This window comes from Pan troglodytes, chromosome 16, assembly GCF_028858775.2.
Source record: "Pan troglodytes isolate AG18354 chromosome 16, NHGRI_mPanTro3-v2.0_pri, whole genome shotgun sequence".
NCBI classification, from domain to species: Eukaryota; Metazoa; Chordata; class Mammalia; order Primates; family Hominidae; genus Pan; species Pan troglodytes.
The window spans coordinates 34779800-34800272 of NC_072414.2; the positions used below are offsets into that span (position 1 = coordinate 34779800).

Here is a 20473-nt window from a genome sequence, read left to right on the forward strand (position 1 = left end):
ACGGTGTGTGGCAAAGCATCAATTTAAACAGGTCTTCTAAGTATGGTGCTATTTCTACTAAAGAAGAGTTACAGCCAGTCAGCAGGCAAGGTAAAAACAGCATATAGTTGAAATTATTCTTGAAAGTGCCTTAAAATGTCCATAAAGTACAGAATACTACCATTTCTCAATAGGTGCAACAGAGCCAGTTTTTCCTCCAGCTCTAGAATAGACATCTTTTCCTCAGATGAATGTGGATAAAGTAAGCTGGCTGCAGACAGCAGTCACATTTGTACCAAAAAAAGTACTTTGCTTTCAACTACTGGACTCATACTGGTGCAGCCTGATTTGGGGCCACTGAACTGCTGTCAACGAGAAGACTGAGAGAACAGCAGATGCCTGAGGGCACTAAATCATTACCCTCACCATAAAGCATGACTAAGCCAAAGGACAGGCAGAATCACAGATGTTAAGATTTTTCTACCTCCTGAACACACAGCTGAATTTAAGAGAGTCATGTAAACATAGTGTGACTCTATTGTATTCTATAGCTACATCAAATATCCACTCCTTGTTTCAGACATACATTGACTGCCTACTGTCCTAGGTGCTGGGAATACAAATGTTAACAAAACACAGTCCTGTCTTTGGGTGGTTTACATTCAATAGAAGCAATAATCAAGCAGATTTAATTAAATTTTTCACTTTTATTAAATGCCTATCATTGTGCTATGTTCTTGAGAAAATTGAGATAAATGTGCAAGGCCCTGGCTCTTAAGGAGCTTATATAATAAAGAGACAAAACAAAGTACTGCTGCTCTAAGAGTTGAACTGAAGAAATTACTCCAGTATGGAATATGGAAGGAATTGAAGGAATCAGAGGAGGCTGCGGAGAAACTGACATCTGAGTTGGGCTTTCAATTTCACAAGACAAGCAGTGTTATGAAACAGAGGCACATTCCAGGTAGGGCACACTGGGAGAAGAGCTGGTAGTCTCATCTGACTGCATCGAGGGGTCTAATATGACTAGATCACATAAGTACAATGGGGAATGAAAGGAGATAAGGCGTAATGGGGCAGAGGCAAGAATTCTCCCATTTCCCTCCATCTCTATTACTTCTCTCAAGTCAAGGCCATCATCATCTTGCCTCCTGGCCACAAGGGAATACTCTATCTCCTAGCCTCCCCTGCAGTTAGAATTGGGCCAGCGTGATTGAGTTCTGACTACTGGGCATACACCAGTGTTGTAGATCACTTCCAGGCCTGGCTGTAAAACCCCTAAGCCATCATCCACACTATTCCCTTTCCTGATAATAGTAAAAGGCCATGTATTAAAGACAGCAGTGTCAATATATGGGCAGAGCCTGGATTTTCAAGTTACTCTTAAGAGTTGCCTAGGAGAGCTGTACAACTTGACTAATGTATTATATGATCAAGAACCTTTATGGTGTTAAGACACTGATTTTTAGGCCAGGCATGGTGGCTCATGCCTGTAATCCCAGCACTTTGGGAGGCCAAGGTGGGTGGATCACTTGAGGCTAGGAGTTTGAGAGACCAGCCTGGCCAACATGGCAAAACCCTGTCTCTACAAAAAAATACAAAAATTGGCTGGGCATGGTGGCATGTGCCTGTGGTCCCAGCTACTTGGAAGGCTGAGGCAGAGAATCACTTGAATCCAGGAGGCAGAGGTTGCAGTGAGCCGAGATCACACCACTGCACTCCAGCCTGGGCAACAGAGCAAGACTATGTCTCAAAAAACAAAACAAAACAAAATACACTGATTTAAAAAAATTTATTTCTTTCCAAGGCACAGCTCAGCTTATCTCAGTACCTTCCCAACTAGTCTCTGATTCTCCTTTGTTTCATTTGGATGCACATAACTGCAAAAGTAATCCTCTTAAAGCACAAATTGGATCACCATGCTCCTGTTTATAACACTTCCAACGCTTTGTGTTGTACTTAGAATAAAAATCCAAACTCCTTAAAAAGGCCTACAAGGCCCTGCATTATCTGGTTTCTGACTTTTTCCAACCTCACCTCAACCTGTTCTCTCTCCTTATTTATTGTCTGACCATACTTGTCTTCTTTCAGTCCTTTCTCCCATTAGGGCCCATGCATGTACATGTTCTTCCCTTGGCTTGTAACATTCTACCTCTTATTTTTGCTCTTCACATGGCCAACACAATCCCATCTTTTGGGGCTTGGCTTACAATCAAGCTTCTCTAACCTGTAACCCAGGATGGCTTTGAATGTGACCCAACACAAATTTGTAAACTTTCTTAAAACATTATGAGATTTTTTTGCGATTTTTTTTTTTTTTGGCTCATCAGCTATCATTACTGTTAGTGTATTTTATGTGTAGCCCAAGACAATCCTTCTTCTTCCAGTGTGGCCCAGGGAAGCCAAAAGATTGGACACCCCTGGGCCTTACATGGTAGCTTTAGAAAGAGACCTTCCTTGACCACTCTATTTGATCGGAGGTTCCCCCTTGTTTTCAGCTCAACCTTGTAGCATCTATGCCCTCAGAAAAATTTAATTCAGATGTTATCAGAGTCAGAGGATCCTACAACTGCTCTATGTCCCCCAAAGCAAGAGGCAAATCTACTGCATTTTGATGTAATCTACATTTAAATAGTCCCATTCCTAAACCTGGAAAGTATATTAAGAAGATTAATGAAGCTTGCTTAGCTTTGCATTTCCTCTCTATCCTATCCTCTGATATTAGCAGCATTGTAGCAGTGGGTGAACTGGTGGAGATACACATTTTAGTTTCAGGCTCACCAACGGTGTGTATATTTATGGATTCCATTAGTCTTCTCAACTTGCTAAGTGATGCTTCACAAATTTGAACACTCTAATAAAGATATTTGTGTTACCAGGATCACGTGATCCTATTAATTATTATTATTATTTTTGAGATGGAGTCTCACCCTGTCACTCAGGCTGGAGTGCAGTGGCACAATTATGGCTCACTGCAGCCTTGATTCACTCAAGTAACCCTCCCATCTCCGTTTCCCAAGTAGCCGGGACTACAGGTGCATGCTACCACACCTGGCTAATTTTTTTTGTTGTTTGTTGTTGTTGTTGTTGTTGTTGTTTTGTTTTTTGTAGAAACAGGGTGTTACTATGTTGCCCAGGCTGGTCTCAAACTCCTGGCCTCAAGTGATACTCCTGCCTCAATCGCCCAAGGTGCTGAGATTACAAGCATGAACCACTGTGCTTGGCCCACTCTGTCTCTTATAGTTGTTATAATATTCAGAATCTAACAAAAACAATATTTATAGGAACATATCTGCTTTAATCTTGTTTATAATTCTGATATCTTCACATTTATTTTAACAGACAGAAAACAGTATTTATGCACTTATAGGGTTAATTTTTCTTGTATTCTCTGTGTAGGAGACTGTTGATCCAAAGTAAAGACTTAATTAAATTTGCCTAACATTTGTTGAAAATTTAGGTGCCAGGTGTAATATGGGGTTAAAAAAATAAGACATGGCTGTTTCTCCAGGATTTAAAAGCTAGTTAGGAAAACAGACTCATACATAAATACTAAGTACAGATAAACTTGATGTAATTTCCCAAAATAATATAATACTTCTCAAAAGCAAATTTCGACCTTTATTGTAAAGTGAGAGACACATGAAAGATTCCTGGTAGAAAACAAAATAGCTACTCTCTCTAGGTCCACAACTGATGTCAAAGTGAACAGCAGCAGCTATTGGATGAGGTGTTGGCCATGTGCAACGTGTTGAAGTAATAATATTCTATGGCAAGATATTCCAATTTTTAAAGATTTATAAAATATACACAAAGTGAAAGTGGCTCTGTAAAACTGCATCATTTGACACTTTGATTATAACAAAAAAACTGACTTTGGTCTTAGCTCAGAATAGACAAAGCTGGAAACATATCATTGCTATTTGACCTTTGATGTAGCTAGGGAAGCAGTCATATTTAATATGGATATGCTTTTTGCTTGTTGCTGGAGGAGGTTTATTGTTTTTTTTAACTTTATTGGTTGTCCCATGACAAACCTAAAATTTTGAAAGAAAAGACCAGGTATGGTGGCTTCATGCTGGCTATCTCAGCACTTTGTGAGGCCAAGGCAGAAGGATTGCTTGAGGCCAGTTTGAGACCTGCTTGGGCAACATAGGGAAACCTCATCTCTGCTTTAAAAAAAAAAAAAAAAAAAAAGCCAGGCATGGTGCACACTTGTAGATCAAGCTACTCAGGAGGCTAAAGTGGGAGGATCACTTGAGTCTTGGAGGTTGAAGCTGCAGTGAGCCATGTTTGCACCAACTGCACTCTAGCCTTGCTGACAGACTGAGACCCCGTCTCAAAAAATTTTTTTAAATAAAGAAAATAAAATCTTGAAAGAACAGTAAGTAAAATCAAGTTCAGGAATGAATCTCAAACTGTAAAATTAATCACAGGGACAGCATGAATTCACGAGACCATTCAGATTAAAAGTAGAGTTATTTTTCTCAAGATGAAGACTGAGTAGAGAAACAAGAGGCAGAAGCTGCAAAGCTCAGGCTTTTGAAACCTGATGTCACATTGATACTAGTCATTAGAACACACCCATCACTTACATAACATCTTTTTTCAATTATCCTTCTCCTGTCCACCTGCCCTCTGTTCTCACTCACTGCTTATGAAAGATCACAGCAGGAAAGAGCTGGATTATTTACAGAATCTGTGAAACAAAGTAATGTTATGCCTGTTCTCTTTCTTTCAAAAATGGAAAATTACCAAACTTTGTTTTGTTATTAAGTGATAGAAAAGCCCTTAGGAGAATGTCCAACTGAAAAACTTGAGAACAATAATTTGTTAGTTTAAAATAATCATGAAGTTTCAAACTTCAGCTGGTAAATATGATAGTCTTCTTTAGATATAGGTTTAAGAAGAGAATGTGATCAAAGTTTTTTACTGTCCTAAATTCCCCTAAGCAAATTTTGTCAATAAGAAACTATTAGCACTCAAGATGGGAAAGTTGGAACATTTTTCAGCTCCTCTTGAATCTAGTCTTACAGGTATAATTTCATTGCTTTAAGTAATGTGAACTCTATACATTTCAGAAAATACATACAAAAGACAAATATAAGAACACATTCCAAAACAACTCACACACAGTGTATTTTCTCAATTTGTTAGACAGTCCCTATTGCTTACAATACAAATTGGCATATGCATGAGAAGACAAGCTCACCAATTTAAGGTCTCTAAGGACTCAAGGCTGTATGTTGCCTCTTTGCTTTATATCCTGTTTGTATCTTATACAAAAGCAGCAATTTCACAGAACAATAATTACTATATGCAAATACATTTACTGTGCTATAGATACTTCTTAGTCTTTTGACTGCACAACACTGACAACACTGTAGAATTTAACTACCATTAACATGCAGTAAAGTCTATGTATTGTCCTTTGTAAATAAGAATGATATACTAATACATATTCTTATTAATCTATGTGTGGCCGCATTTATGTTTTCAGTGGTAGCAATTATTCGGTATTAAGCCCTGACCAAATTCTCCCTGAGAGCAACAGAATCTTCTGAAATACCGCTGGTTGGGGTTAGGGATGTAATTTGTAGTAAACCTAGTCGACCCTTCTAAGGCTCATTAACTGATGCTCTAAGGAAATGATTCTCTGACCACAGGCAAAATGGAGCCAATTTTCACTGACCGCTGTCCCATAGCATATTAACATATGATATGCTGCCCTAAAGCCCTTGACAGATGCATTACCTAGTTGGACATTTCCTTCTGGTCAACAAATTAGCTATAGAATTTACATAATTTCAACTGTCAGCAGTTCTATACGCCGAATGAATCATGCAGGAATAGTAAAATCTGTTGCAAGATGAATAAACCTAAAACTCGAATGAAGTTAAGTCCATCCAGAGGGACGAAACACATAACACACACGCTGACACTCTCATCATAAGTTAATTTCACCATGTTTCTCAGGATGTATTAAAACAGTCTTATTCTAAGGACCTCCCCTACTCATTTATAACACCTTCAAAGCTACAATGAGTGAAAGCAGAGACTAAGAGAGAAAATAACTAACCCACAGAACTCACAAAGATGGTTACCTGGTAGTCTGGTTTTGTAAAATAATCCAAAGAAGAGATATGGTCTAGAAAGATGCTGAATTCTGGAGGGAGATGTTTCAACATGAGCCTGTGGTCATATCTCTCCTTAATAGAGCCTACTTGCTCCTGGGAAGTAAAGAGAAAAAGAGCTACAGTCAATTTCTCTTGGTGGTTAGGTATTAAGAGCCCCTCAGTAACCGTCTCAAGGGTATGTACTAGGGAATGAGATAGTGGGTAATTAAGTATAAAGCAAGAACTGAGCTCTTACTAACAGCTTAATGTACAGTGTTTTAAAGCGGAAAAAAACTATAATGCAGAACGAAACAAGTACCACAGAGTTCTGCATCAGTGTATCGATAGTCCCCAGAAAAAATAATTTATTTATTTAGTTTCCTGAGACAGGGTCTTGCTCTGTCACCCAGGCTGAAGTGCAATGGCATGATCACAACTCACTGCAGCCTCGACCTTTGAGACTCAAGTGATCCTCCTGCCTCAGCTTCCCAAATAGCTGGGACTATAGGCACATGCCACCATGCCCGGCTAATTTTTAAAAATTTTTTGTAAAGATTGGGGTCTCACTATGTTATCCAGCCTGGTCTCGAATTTTTGGGCTCAAGTGATCCTCTTGCCTCAGCCTCCCAAGGTGCTAGGATCATAGATGTGAGCCATTGCACCCATCTCAAAATAATTTATCTTAAATCTGATCTACTTTTCTTTATCAACACATGTGTTTACAGTTTTCTAAATCAAACAATATAATATGACAATCAAAAACTAAAAGCTTACTTGACTTACAAAAACAAAGGGGAGAACTAATAAAATTAAAAGCTAAGAGGGAGGGCTATAAATTAATCAGAAGCAATTAGTATCTATTCTCCATGTACACAGAAAAATCTCATAACATTAATTTGATCTCTAATGTCAGCTCACACAGAAAAATACATATATTGGGATACAGTGAAAATGCTTGTAGATTTTAAGTCTTATACATAAGTATATTTTCAACAAAAATGTTTATTCAGCAGAAATTTTTATTTCTTCTACCAAAATTGACATCTCCATTCCCAAACTTACCTTGTCCTTTATTTTTCTCCAGGGCAGCTGACCAACCACAAACTCCACCAACATGTAGAATAAGGACCAAAGGTCATCATGTCTTCCCATTTCCTTCATAAACAAAACAGAATCCAGTCACATAACATTATTACTTGTGAGTACATTACATTGTTCAAGGTCTAACCATTTTGTTTCACCTTATTAGGCTAAAAATGTAAATTTATTTCCCAAAAAATTATATGGTAAACACATATATATATAAATTTACATAGCTATACAGCAATCTATATGGCAGAATATACAAATTGAAAAACTTTTTGAAACAAAGGACACTCCAAAACATAGAAATGGTGGAAGTAATATAACAGCCCATTAGTTAATGTGTTCATTTAGAAGAAAGAAAACTCTTAAAAGCTATTTTTTAAAAGGTAGAAATAAGGGAAGCAAGCTGATGCTGAAGTTTTGGCTGCTGTGGGGGCATCTGTCATGAGTTTATCAACCAGGAAGGGGACAGGCATAAAGGCCTTGGGCCTACATAGGACATGAGTTGTAACTGAGATACACCCCACCCCCACCATATAGCTAGGGCCCTAAAAGGGTTACATCCGTAGTGCAGTATTTGGTGTGTACATTATACTGTAATTGTTTTCTGTAAAACTTAATTGCTATCAAAAGAAAAAAATGAGTTTTTAAAAAATTGTCCTGGGAATTTGTTACCACAGGCCTGTCCCTCATTTAGATTTGGGGGTTAAATATATACCCATGTGGTCTGAAAAACCAAGCCTAGAAATTAACTTGAAATTAACTTCTGGGTGATCATGCCCTGCAGGAATGACAGAAGCAAATTTATCCTCTCAGGACAAATACATCCCTAAATTCAGACCTCATAGAAGTGCTATAGAAAAAGCCTCACCGAACATATGTTCATTATTCAAATTTATAAAGTATATTAATAAGCTAATGTCAAAAGAAGCTACAAAGAGTAGAAAAAAGTATCCCAGGATTTCAGAAATAGAATTATAGGATACGAAGAGTGTTTAAAATGTTAAAATGAAAAATGGAATCAGTCATCAGAAAAGAACCATAAAAACAAACCAAAACCCAACCAGATTTGAAAAATGATTAAAAAGAACATCTAGAAATAAAAAGCGCAATTATAGAAATTAAAAACTCAATGGGCAGGCTTAAAAGCTGGCCAAACACAGCAGAAAAAAATCAATTGGAAAACAGATCTGAAGAAATTATCTAGAATGTAGCACAGAGACACAAAGAATTAGAGAATCCAGTAGTGAACTTAAGAGGCAGCACAAAGGACTATAAGAAAATCTAAGAAAGTCTAATGTATCAATTTGGTGATCTGGGAAAAAGAGTATAAAGAGAAAGGGAAAAGGGGAATATAAGAATCTTCCAGAATCAAGGAAAGACATGAACATTTTGGTTAGGAAACACATCAAATCCCAAACAGATAAATATTTAAAAACCCACACCTAGGCACATTTGAATGCAGGACTCCAAAGACAGAGAAGATACCAAAAGTATTCAAATAAAAAGGACAAATTGGCTAGGCACAGTTGCTCATGCCTGTAATCCCAGCACTTTGGGAGGCCAAGACAGGTGAATTGCTTGAGCTCAGGAGTTCAAGACTAGCCTGGGCAACATGGCAAAGCACCGTCTCTACAAAAAATACAAAAATTAGCCAGGTGTGGTGGTGAATGCCTGTGGTCCCAGCTACACAGGAGGCTGAGGTGGGAGGGCTGCTTGAGCCCAGGAGGTTGAGACTGCAGTGAGCCGAGACCATACCAGTATACTCCAGCCTGGGCAACAGAGCAAGACTCTCCCAAAAAATAAAAAATAAAATAAAACTTTTAAAAGGACAAATTAAGGCCGAGCGCGGTGGCTCACACCTGTAATCCTAGCACTTTGGGAGGCTGAAGCTGGTGGATTGCCTGAGCTCAGGAGTTCGAGACCAGCCTGGGCAACACAGTGAAACCCCGTCTCTATTAAAAAATAAAAAAATTAGCTGGGCGTGGCAGCATATGCCTGTAATCCCAGCTACTCGGGAGGCTGAGGCAGGAGAATTGCTAGAACCCAGGAGGCGGAGGTTGCAGTTAGCCAAGATCACGCCATTGCAGTCCAGCCTGGGTGAGGGAGGGCGAGAGAGCAGGACTCCGTCTCTTAAAAAAAAAAAAGTAACAACAATTAAATAAAGTAACAAAGATGTTCTCAACAGTGACCCAAGAAGCAGAAGAAAGTAATTTTTTCAAAGTATTGAGATAAATATTAACAAGATTAAAATGTAAAACAACAATAAGACAGTATGACAGAGTTCAAGTGTTTTTTTGTTTTGTTTGTTTTTTGAGACAGAGTCTCGTTGTCGTCAGCCCAGGCTGGAGTGCAATGGGGCACTATCGGCTCACTGCAACCTCCGCCTCCCAGGTTCCAGCAATTCTCCTGCCTCAGCCTCCCGAGTAGCTGAGATTACAGGCGCCCGCCACCACACCCAGCTAATTTTTATATTTTTAGTAGAGACGGGGTTTTACCATGTTGGCCAGGCTCAAGTGTTTTTAAAAGTCCTTGTATTATTTAAGAATTATTTATGTTAAAACTTTAAGATTTGGCAAGGCATGGTGGCTCATGCATGTAATCCCAGCACTTTCGGGGGCCAAGGCTAGAAGACTGCTTGAGGCCAGGAGTTTGAGACCAGCTTGGGCAACACAGCAAGACTGTTAATATGAAAAATTAAAAAATTAGCCAGGTACAGTGGTGTGCACTTGTGGTCCTAGCTACTGAGAAGGCTGAAGTGAGAAGATTGCTTGAGCCCAGGAGTTCAAGGTTATAGTAAGCTATGATCCTGCCACTACACTCCAGCCTGGGCAACAGAACAAGACCCTGTCTCTAAAAAGTAAAGTTTAAGGAACCAGAAAAAGAGAAATAGAGTGTATTATTTTTAGATATTATCAAATCAGGGTTTCAGAGTATGGAAAAAAGAAGCATGTTAGAATTAGCTGGGAAACCTTTTAAGATTAGACAAGCAACTCTGGAAGTTCCAAGAGCTGCACTCCTGCATCACCTCACAAACTAACAATCGTTGTGAACTATGTTACTGAGTAAAAGCATTCTACCCCTCAGGTGTGCTGGGAGCAGAAAAGAGGGTTAAGAACCACTGTTATATACTATCAAATTCCTCTACAAGGTTAGATGAGTAACAAAGAAGCAAGTTATCAAAGTAACTGTTAGAGGACACTGTGCTGGAAAGGCTTTTAGAAGAAATTGCCACTGTCTAAATTAAAACAGTAAAAGTACATAATCTCTATTAGCTATTTTGAAAATGCTTATGTAGCTATTAGAATCTCTGAAAATACTTATGTTTATCTTAAAAATAATGTATTTTCACAGATTCCAATGTTGACATAATTCTTTAATAAAATTAATTGGAAAACCTAGTATTTCTAAACTTTTGTAAGAATCTATCAGGAAAAGAAGAGAGCTTCTTTTCAAGACAAAGTAAATAAGTAAATGACTAGATATCATGAAATAAAGCAACACTGAATCAAACCAAATGAGTTTAAGTGCTTGGCAGAGTGCTACACACCGAGAAAAATAGCTTTACTATTTTCAATTTATAATCACGCCATAAGAAGCCAAATTAACTGCAGCATAGCATTTAGGACCACAGTATACTCTTCCTATCATATATTGGTCAAGTTCTCATTTTGGCTTATCAGAACAGGAACAAGGTAAAGAAAAGAATCAACAAGAAATACTTTTCTCCCTATTTTATCAAGGAATCACTTGCTCAGTTTCCCAACTCCACGCAAAAAAGTTAAAGGACTGATAATCCATAAAAATGCCCAGTTTTCCTACTCATAAAGTTCGGGATGAAGGGGAAAAGGTCAGCGCCGAACAAAGGGACCAAAGTAAGGGGGTGAGGGGCGATATTTTTAAAATTTAACCCAAGAGGAAAGGGATAATTTACTAAAACGAACATTTTAAAATTGTCTGCACTTGAAATCTTCATGAAAACAAAAGGTTTGGTGGGGAGAGGGATATCACAGATTAGATACATATTACAGATAAAATGATGACTCTCACATTTCATTAGGTATTGAGAGTATTATATTCCCAAATAATTTCTTGAAATAGTACACAGATGTTCAATCTCTTCCAAATTCTCTCTCTCTCTATATTTAAAAATATATATATATTTAAATATATATATATATTTAAAAATATATATATTAAAAAAATATATATATATATTTGAGACGGAGTCTTGCTCTGTCTCAAATTTGGAAGAGATGTTCAATCTCTTCCAAATTCTCCCTCTATATATATAAAAATATATATATTAAAAAATAAATATATATATATATACGTATATTTTTTTTGAGACAGAGTCTTGCTCTGTTGCCCAGGCTGGAGTGCAGTGGTGCGATCTCAGCTTACCACAACCTTCGCCTCCCAGGTTCGAGTGATTCTTTTGCCTCAGCCTCCTGAGTAGCTGGGACTACAGGTACACGCCACCATGCCCAGCTAATTTTTGTATTTTTAGTAGAGATGGGGTTTCAATATGCTGTTCAGGCTGGTCTCAAACTCCTGACCTTGTGATCTGCCCACCTCGGCCTCCCAAACTTCTATATTAAATTTGTTAATACTTATATCTAATTAAGGACACAGATTTCCCAAAGACATAAATATACTTAGCTATTGTCTTTTCTGGCAAATCCAATTTTATTTTCCAAGCAACTGCACATATCTATTATCCACGATACACTATACCGTGCATTAGTATTACCAATTCCATTATCATTAGTGCCACACAAGAATGAATTAGGACGAACATTCCAAGCAACTTTGTAGCTATTAAAGGGATCCTCAACTCTCAAGCACTTTCCACATCTTTGTACTTTGTAAAGAAGTCAATCTCACCTTGGGAGGCTGAGGCAGGCGATCATGAGGCCAGGAGTTTGAGACCAGCCTGGCCAACATGGTGAAACACTTTCTCTACTAAAAATACAAAAAATTAGCTGGGCGTGGTGGCGGGCACCTGTAATTCCAGCTACTCGGGAGGCTGAGGCAGGAGAATCACTTGAACCCGGGAGGCAGAGGTTGTGGTGAGCCAAGATCGGGCCACTGCACTCCAGCCCGGGCGACAGTGCAAGACTCTGTCTCCATATATATATATATATATAAAATAATAAAATAAAAAAGAAGTCAATCTGATTTAAGCTATTAGCATACTTATACAGATATGACTCTAGTTCAGATACCTACCCTGTTCCGATGTGCGTTGATTGATGCATAACGAACTGTCCCTCGAAAACCTGCCACAGCTCGAGGCTACAACGAAGCCATGCAAAGAATAATAAATGAGCTTCAAACAGCAATACATTCAGCACACTTGAACCATGAAGTAAATGGAAGAAACATGTCCTTTATTGTCACAATAAAACACTATTTAATTTCTAACTTTTAACTATGAAATTACAAGAAACTAGAGAGATTATCTCTAAATCACATCTTTAAAAAAAAAACTGATAAAATTTTAATTTTCAGTCCAGTTTTTTCCTACCTACATTTTAAAATACAGAGGCATTTATGACATCCATACAATTCTCTATATTAGAAAACATTAAATGCTTTCATATACCCATAATCATGGTAAGTATCATAGTATATACATTAATATTCAGGTTCTAATACAAATAAATATATTTAGATGGTGAGGAATCACTAAGTAAACCTGAGATACCAAGCTCTTCATATCTTGGCTACTTCATTCAAACTCAATTCAAAGGTGGTGGCAACTTGTACCCTACCTCCATATGCAATTCATGTATTAAAAATTCAAGTTATCGGATGCTTAGTATGTGCCACATACTAGAAATAACACCAACATGAAAAATACATGATCCTAGTCCTCAGAGAACTCAACTTAGAATAAAGATCAAGCTTTTTACTTAGCCTATAAGACTTTTCATGATCTGGCATTTGTCTCCTTCCACAATGGATTTACCATGGTTTCTTTCATGACCAATTTTGGTTTTAGCTCAAAACAGTGCACACAATTCTCTCCAGCTGGAATGCCAGCTCCCTGAATCCTTCCAATGGCTAGCTCTTCTACTCCATTTTAAGGCTTCTGCTCACATGTCCTTCCTGAGAGAAACTTTCCTTAATCATTGTAATCTAAAATACTGCTCCCCCTATCTGTGGTGCCACTCTATTCTTTTACTCTGCTTTCTTTCTTTCTTATAACACCTTTACTACCCCCAAATCAATTTTATTTATATTCTTATTCTGTTTATTGCCCATTTGTTTAGATTTTAATTTTTTTAAGAGATGAGGTCTCTCTCTGTAGCCCAGGCTATAGTGCAGTGGTGTAATCATAGTTCACAGCAGCCTCAAATTCCTGGGCTCAAGTGATCCTCCTGCCTCAGCCTCCCAAGTAGCTGGAACTACTGGAATGTGCCACTACATAGGGCTAATCTATTTTAATTTGTTTACTGCCTGTCTTCTTTTAGTCCATAGAATATAAACTCTGTGCGGGTGAGGTCTTTGTCTTGCTCATTTTACAAATATAGATATAGGCTCTGAGAAGTATATAACTTGTCTAAGGACACAAAAATTAGTAAATAGTAAAACCAGGCATTAACTAAGGTCTTTCAACATTGTCTCCATTCGGCCAGGCGTGGTGGCTCACGCCTGTAATCCCAGCACTTTGGGAGGCTGAGGCGGGCAGATCACAAGGTCAGAAGATAGAGACCATCCTGGCTAACACGGTGAAACCCCATCTCTACTAAAAATACAAAAAAATTAGCCGGGTGTGGTGGCAGGTGCCTGTGGTCCCAGCTACTCGGGAGGCAGAGGCAGGAGAATGGCGTGAACCCGGGAGACGGAGCTTAAAGTGAGCGGAGATCGCGCCACTGCACTCCAGCCGGGGCGACAGAACGAGACTCCGTCTCAAAAAACAAACAAACAAAAAATCTGAAATCCAAAACACTTCAAATAAGGGATATTCAACCTGTATTACTTTTGTTTGTTTGTTTTTGAAACGGAGTCTCGCTCTGTCAACCAGGCTGGAGTGCAGTGGTGCGATCTCGGCTTGCGGTGAGCCAAGATTGCGCCACTGCACTCCAGCCTGGGCGACAGAGCGAGACTCCGTCTCAAAAAAAAAAACAAAAAACAAAACAAACAAACAAACATTGTCTCCATTCTACTGCTCCACAAGAATCAAGTCAGTACCCTGACGATTCGTGGGTGGCACTGTAGCTCAATATGACAACTGCCAAACTTGAAAATGATCATAGACACACTTTTCATTAGTATAATTTTTGGGTTTTTTTTTCTTAAGTAGCCTCAAATTTTTCTCAATTAACATGTATTACTTTTGTAGTCAGAAAAGATAGTAAACGTTATTTTAAAAATCCTGGCCGGGCGCAGTGGCTCACGCCTGTAACCCAGCACTTTGGGAGGCTGAGGCGGGCAGATCACAAGGTCAAGAGATGGACACCATCCTGACCAACATGGTGAAACCCCATCTCTACTAAAAATACAAAAATTAGCCAGGCGACAGAGTGAGACTCTGTCTCAAAAAAAAAAAAAAAAAAAAAGTCCTTACCAGAATAATTTGGTTGTATGTTATTGCACAGGATAAACAATCTATGTGTTCTTCCTCCACTTGCTCATTTTTATAATCTATGTTTAATCAAGTTAGCCATTTCATTTCTTCCTTCATTAAATACTCTCTTTCCCTTTACTTTTGTTTGGTTTTTAAGACAACTATTTTAAAATATTCTGTATTTAATGGCAAGTCTCAGTAATTAAAATTTCCTGCAATCTTTAAAAAAATCCCCATTATTTTCTTAGCTGTCATTCATTGACAATCATAGTCAGTGGATCTCAATATTTTCCTAAGACATCATGATTAACAGGAATACCTAATATTCTCCATTTGATTGATGGAACTAAGGTTGGAGAGTTCTCTTTTTAGAAGAAAAATGTCTAAGAGAATATATGAAAGTCTACTATGAATCTTTTTCGGTAAATAACGTTTCAGAGGTTGTACTTTTATTCATTACCTGACATGACCCTTCAGCTAACATAGAATTTTTTTGTGTTGTGTAATTTTGCCCAATTATTTTCATTCCAGTAACTGTCAGAATGAAAATCTCCAGACTTATTATCACATTCTGCAGCCTAGTCCACAGTTGATTGGGCATCTAGACTTCTCCCTGATGGATTCTAGCCAAGACAAGCCCAGGAGACTCTTTCTACTTAAGAGTTTCCCCTGCCTGGCTCTGACCTTACTTCTGCCATAGAAAGACTGAAATAGAGAAAACAGAAATCAGCTGTTTAGAGAAATCTTGACATAAGTAGTCAAAGAAATAATACCAGTTTGCATATCTCATCTAATTCTAATAAGAAAAAGAAATAATGTCAGATCAAGGAAATTCAATGACCTTATTTAATGTAGTAAAGACAACTCAAACCCAATTGGGGAAAAACAGTCACATATGCAAATGATTCCAATTTAAAGCAGATTATAATGAATATCATTAGTGAAGCACAATGAAATATAAACACTCGGGACAGGTAAGGATTAGTTCCATGTAGTAGGAGAGAGGAAGGACAAGTCTTAGGAATAGGCAGCATTTTACTGGGTCTTGAAACAAATAATCTCTTGAAACTTCCTCAATTGATGGCACTTCAGCAATATTTATCAAAATTGTAAATGCATATATTCACTTTGTCTCACAATTTCACTTCTGGAAATCTATCTCACAGATATACTTGCATTTGTGCAAAAATAGTGGATGTACAAAGTCAGTCACTACCATCAGTGTTTGTGACAGCAAAAGATTTTGTGCAACCTAAATGTCTGCCAATAGGAGACACTGATTAAATAAATTATAGTATGCCCAAATAATGGAATACACTCTGAAGCTGCAAAAAAAAAAAACGGGGGGTTGGGCCAGGCACAGTAGTTCATGGCTATAATTCCAGAATTTGGGGAGTGTAAGGCAGGAGGCTCACTTGAGGCCAGGAGTTCAAGACCAACCTGGGCAACATCACAGTGAGACCCCCGTCTCTAAAAAAAAAAAAAAAAAAAAAAAAAAAGAATTAAAGAATTAGCTGGGCATGGTGGCACACACCTATAGCCCCAGCTACCAGCTACTTGGGAGGCTGAGATGGGAGAATCCCCCAGCTATTTAGGAGGATGTGGCAGGAGGACTGCTGAGCCATGGCTGTAGTGAGCTGTGATCGTGCCACTCCACTCCAGCTTGGGTGACAGAGCGAGACCTTGTCTAAAAGAAAAAAAAAAAAAAAGAATAAGCAAGTTCTATATACCAACATGGAAAGATCGTCTACATACACTGACAAGTGAAAAAAAGAAAGGTATAGAATGTATATCATGCTACCTTTTGAATCAAAAAGGGAAAATTAAGAATGTTCATTTGTATTTGTTGTATGTGAATAAAGAAATTCTGGAAGAATATATTAAAGAAACTAATAACAGTACAGCTACCTAAAGGTGAATGTAGGGAGTAGGGGTAAGAATCAGAGACAGTATAGGAAATGAGTAGATTTGGAATAGGCAGAGGTGAAATGGAGATTTATTTCACTGTTAACTTTTTAATTTATTTTCAAGTCAGGTTTAATTTGCTTTACTTTTAATTATTGAGGTATCATTTACTTACAGTAAAATTCATACTTTATGTATACAGTTCTATGAGTTTTGACTGACATAAAGTCATATAACTACCATCACAACTAAGATATCAAATATTTCCATCACTCCAATAAGTTTCCTTAATGCCCCTTTGAGTCAATCCCTCCCACCCCTAGTCTCTGACAACCAATGATTTCTGTCCCTTGTCAGCACTTAGCATTGTCTGGTTTTTGTTTTAACCATTCTAACTGGTAGGCAGTGGTATCTTGCCAGGGTTTTTGTTTTTTGTTTTTTGTTTTTTGAGACAGAGTCTCACTCTGTCTCCAGGCTGGAGTGCGGTGGCGTGATCTCGGCTCACTGCAAGCTCCACCTCCCGGGTTCACCCCATTCTCCTGCCTCAGCCTCCCAAGTAGCTGGGACTACAGGGTGCCCGCCACCACACCCAGCTAATTTTTTGTATTTTTAGTAGAGACGGAGTTCCACCGTGTTAGCCAGGATGGTCTCAATCTTCTGATCTCGTGATCTGCCTGCCTCGGCCTCCCAAAGTGCTGGGATTACAGGTGTGAGCCACCGTGCCCAGCCTCTTGCCAGGGTTTTAATTTGCATTTCCCTAATAACTAATGATATTGACCATCTCTTAACATGCTTATTTGCCATTTGTATCTCTTCTTTGATAAAATGTCTATTCAAATCTTTAGCCCATTTTTATTGTGTTGTTTTCTTTTTATTGAGTTGTATGAGTTGTTTACAGATCTTGGATATAAAACCTTTATCAGATGTGCGTTCTGCAAATATTTTTCCCCATCTGTGACTTGTCTTTTCATTTGCTTAACAGTGTCTTTCAAAGAGTATAAGTGTTTAATTTTGATATATTTTTAATTCTTTAATTTTTGCATCACATGAATATATATTATCTATTTGAAATTTATATTTAAAAACATTTTGAAAGAAAAAGAAAGTAAAAAAGTGAAAGTATTTAACAATCTATGAGCATATTTTATTAGATACCTAGATATTCAAATGAAAACAAAAAAGAAAAAATAAACCGGGCCTTGAAGGGCTGACAGAATTACAACAGAAAAAATGAGATGCATTTTAAGTAAAAAGAACATGGTGAACAATGCAAAGAGGGAGGAAAGTACTGTTGGTGTTAGAGAAACAAATCTGATATGACTGCAGCAGACCATGAGAGAAAAAAAAACAGAAAAATAGGGTGAAGTCAGATTAAGGAAGGACTTAAATGTCAAATTAAGGTCTTCTTTAATTTGGTTTATAACAGTAGGTAATTGGAATTCATAAAATATTTTTAAGCTGGAAAGTAACAATTGAGAAAATGCTCTGGATGGATGCTGACTCTGGTGGAAGTATAACAGATAGCCTGAAAGGAGAAGACAGAGAGATGAGTGAGGAAACTATTTTAACAATTAAAACAAGAAACAACAAAATTAGTACAAGGACAGAAGCAGTGTGAATGTAAAGGAGGGAATGTATGTTAGAGATGGGATGAACTCCTAGGAGAATAAATCAAGAAAGAAGAGAATGACTCTAGGAATGAGCCCTGGCCTATTGCTAACAAAAGGGAAAGGATCAGGGGAAAAAATGCAAGGAGAACTATGTAATACAACTACTCCCAATGGAATTAAGAAAATATCTCAAATTCAGCTAAATTCTGAAATACTAACAGAGAAAAAAGACTTTAAACATTTTTCTTATGTAAGTTACTACAATCCTAGGCACTGGAAGTTTCAGGTGAATGGTTAGGAAGGGAGCAACGAGAAAACATGTCACTCCAAGAGCTTAGACACAAAGGGCCAGTGTGAGATGCCAGCTGAAGGGCTGAAACTGGGGAATGCCTTAAAAGCAGGATACATACAAAAAATGAACAGGCAGATTCAAATCATTAGGTAAACAGAAGTTCAACTATGAAATTATGAATCAAAGTGTTGCATATATATATATAGTTTAGGACTTCTTTGCCCCTCACAACCCTACTTAATGTAACTAATACATCTTAAAGGTGATAAAGAGTAGAGGCTGTCAAAACCAACTTCGTAAACACCACACTGGTATAACAGATACACTCCATCATTCCCTCTGTAATGCCTTCTGACTGATGGTCCTATACCACAAGATTGGTAAATAAATATACATTTATGTTTTGAGGAAGTTCCTTCGTGGTGATAGAATAGCTTTGTATCTGGATTATGGTGTTGATGTCTTAGTCCATTTGTACTGCTACAAAACAAGCTTGCCCAACATGTGGCCCAGGATGGCTTTGAACACAACACAACACAAATTCATAAACTTTCCTAAAACATTATTTTTTGTGTGTGATTTTTTTTTTTTTTTAGCTCATCAGCTATTGTTAGTATATTTTATGTGTGGCCCAAGACAATTCTTCTTCTTCCAATGTGGCCCAGGGAAGCCAAAAGATTGGGCATCCTTGCTATAAAGGAATACCTGAGGCTGAAAATTTATAAAGAAAAGAGGTCTGTTTGGTTCGCAGTTCTGCATGCAGGTTGTACAAGAAACATGGCACCAGCATCTGCTTCTGGTGAGGGCTTCAGGCTGCTTCCATTCATGGTAGAAGGCAAAGCAGAGGAGGCATGTGCAGAGGTCACATGGTGTGAAAGGAAGCAAGAAGGTGGGGGAAGGTGCCAGGCTCTTTTTAACAACCAGCTCTCATAAGAACTAACAGACTGAGAACTCACGACCCCTCCGCTCCCAAGGGAGGGGAGTGATCTATTCATGCGTGATCCATCCCACAACCCAAACCCTGCCCATTAGGCCTCACTTCCATCACTGGAATCAAATTTCAACATCAGATTTGGATGGGACAAATATTCAAACTATAGCAGTTGGTTATATGAATCTATACATGTGATAAAATTTCATATACCACCCCTCCCCCACCAAAACGTGCATGTTGAACCTGGTAAAATCTAAGTCTGTACTTGAGTTAATAATATTATACCAACATCAATTTCCCAGTTTTGACAATGTACTATGATTATGTAAGGTATTATCACTGGAGGAAGCTGGATGAAGGTACACGGTAACTGTACTATTTTTGTAACTTCTTATGAGTCTTAACTACTTGAAAACAAAAAGACTTAGAAAACAAAGAAAAATATAAAAAATGCTTAAAGTAATCTGTCATGATTCTTCATCCTTAATGAATCTTTTCAATTAACAGACCAACTACTATTACATATTGATCAGCCAACAGGGTATTTACTGTGATAATAAAACAGTATCTGTTATGATGAGAACTCGTAGACACAAAGGGAACGATGTACACTGGGGCCTACTTCAGGATGGAGGGTGGGAGGAAAGAAAGGAGCAGAAAAAATAACTACTGGGTACTAGGCTTAGTACCCGGCTGATGAAATAATCTATATAACAAACCCCCATGGCATGAGTTTACCTATATAACAAACTTGCACATGTGCCCCAAACCCAAAATAGAAATGAAAAATAATAATAAAAAATGACAACAATATACATCAAATCAGGGGAAAAAGCAAATAACAATAATAATAATAAAATAATAAAAAAGCAGAGGAGGCCAGGTACGGTGGCTCACACCTGTAATTTTAGAACTTTGAGAAGCTGAGGCAGGAATATCACCTGAGCCCAGTAGTTTGAGGCTACAACGGGTTTG

At 38.0% G+C, this 20473-nt stretch overlaps 1 protein-coding gene across 11 annotated transcripts in view; it reads right to left on the bottom strand.

Annotated features, from left to right (window-relative positions):
• Window positions 1-20473, bottom strand: part of TTBK2 (tau tubulin kinase 2) — a 183122-nt gene that overhangs the window by 65644 nt on the left and 97005 nt on the right. For all 11 annotated transcript variants that reach the window (XM_063794820.1, XM_063794818.1, XM_016928065.4 and 8 more), the window contains 3 exons: window positions 12414-12479; window positions 7158-7250; window positions 6084-6209 (listed from right to left, as the gene is read on the bottom strand). In XM_063794820.1, the coding sequence (XP_063650890.1) occupies window positions 6084-6209; window positions 7158-7250; window positions 12414-12479 (285 nt within the window). The remainder of the gene's footprint in view (window positions 1-6083; window positions 6210-7157; window positions 7251-12413; window positions 12480-20473) is intronic.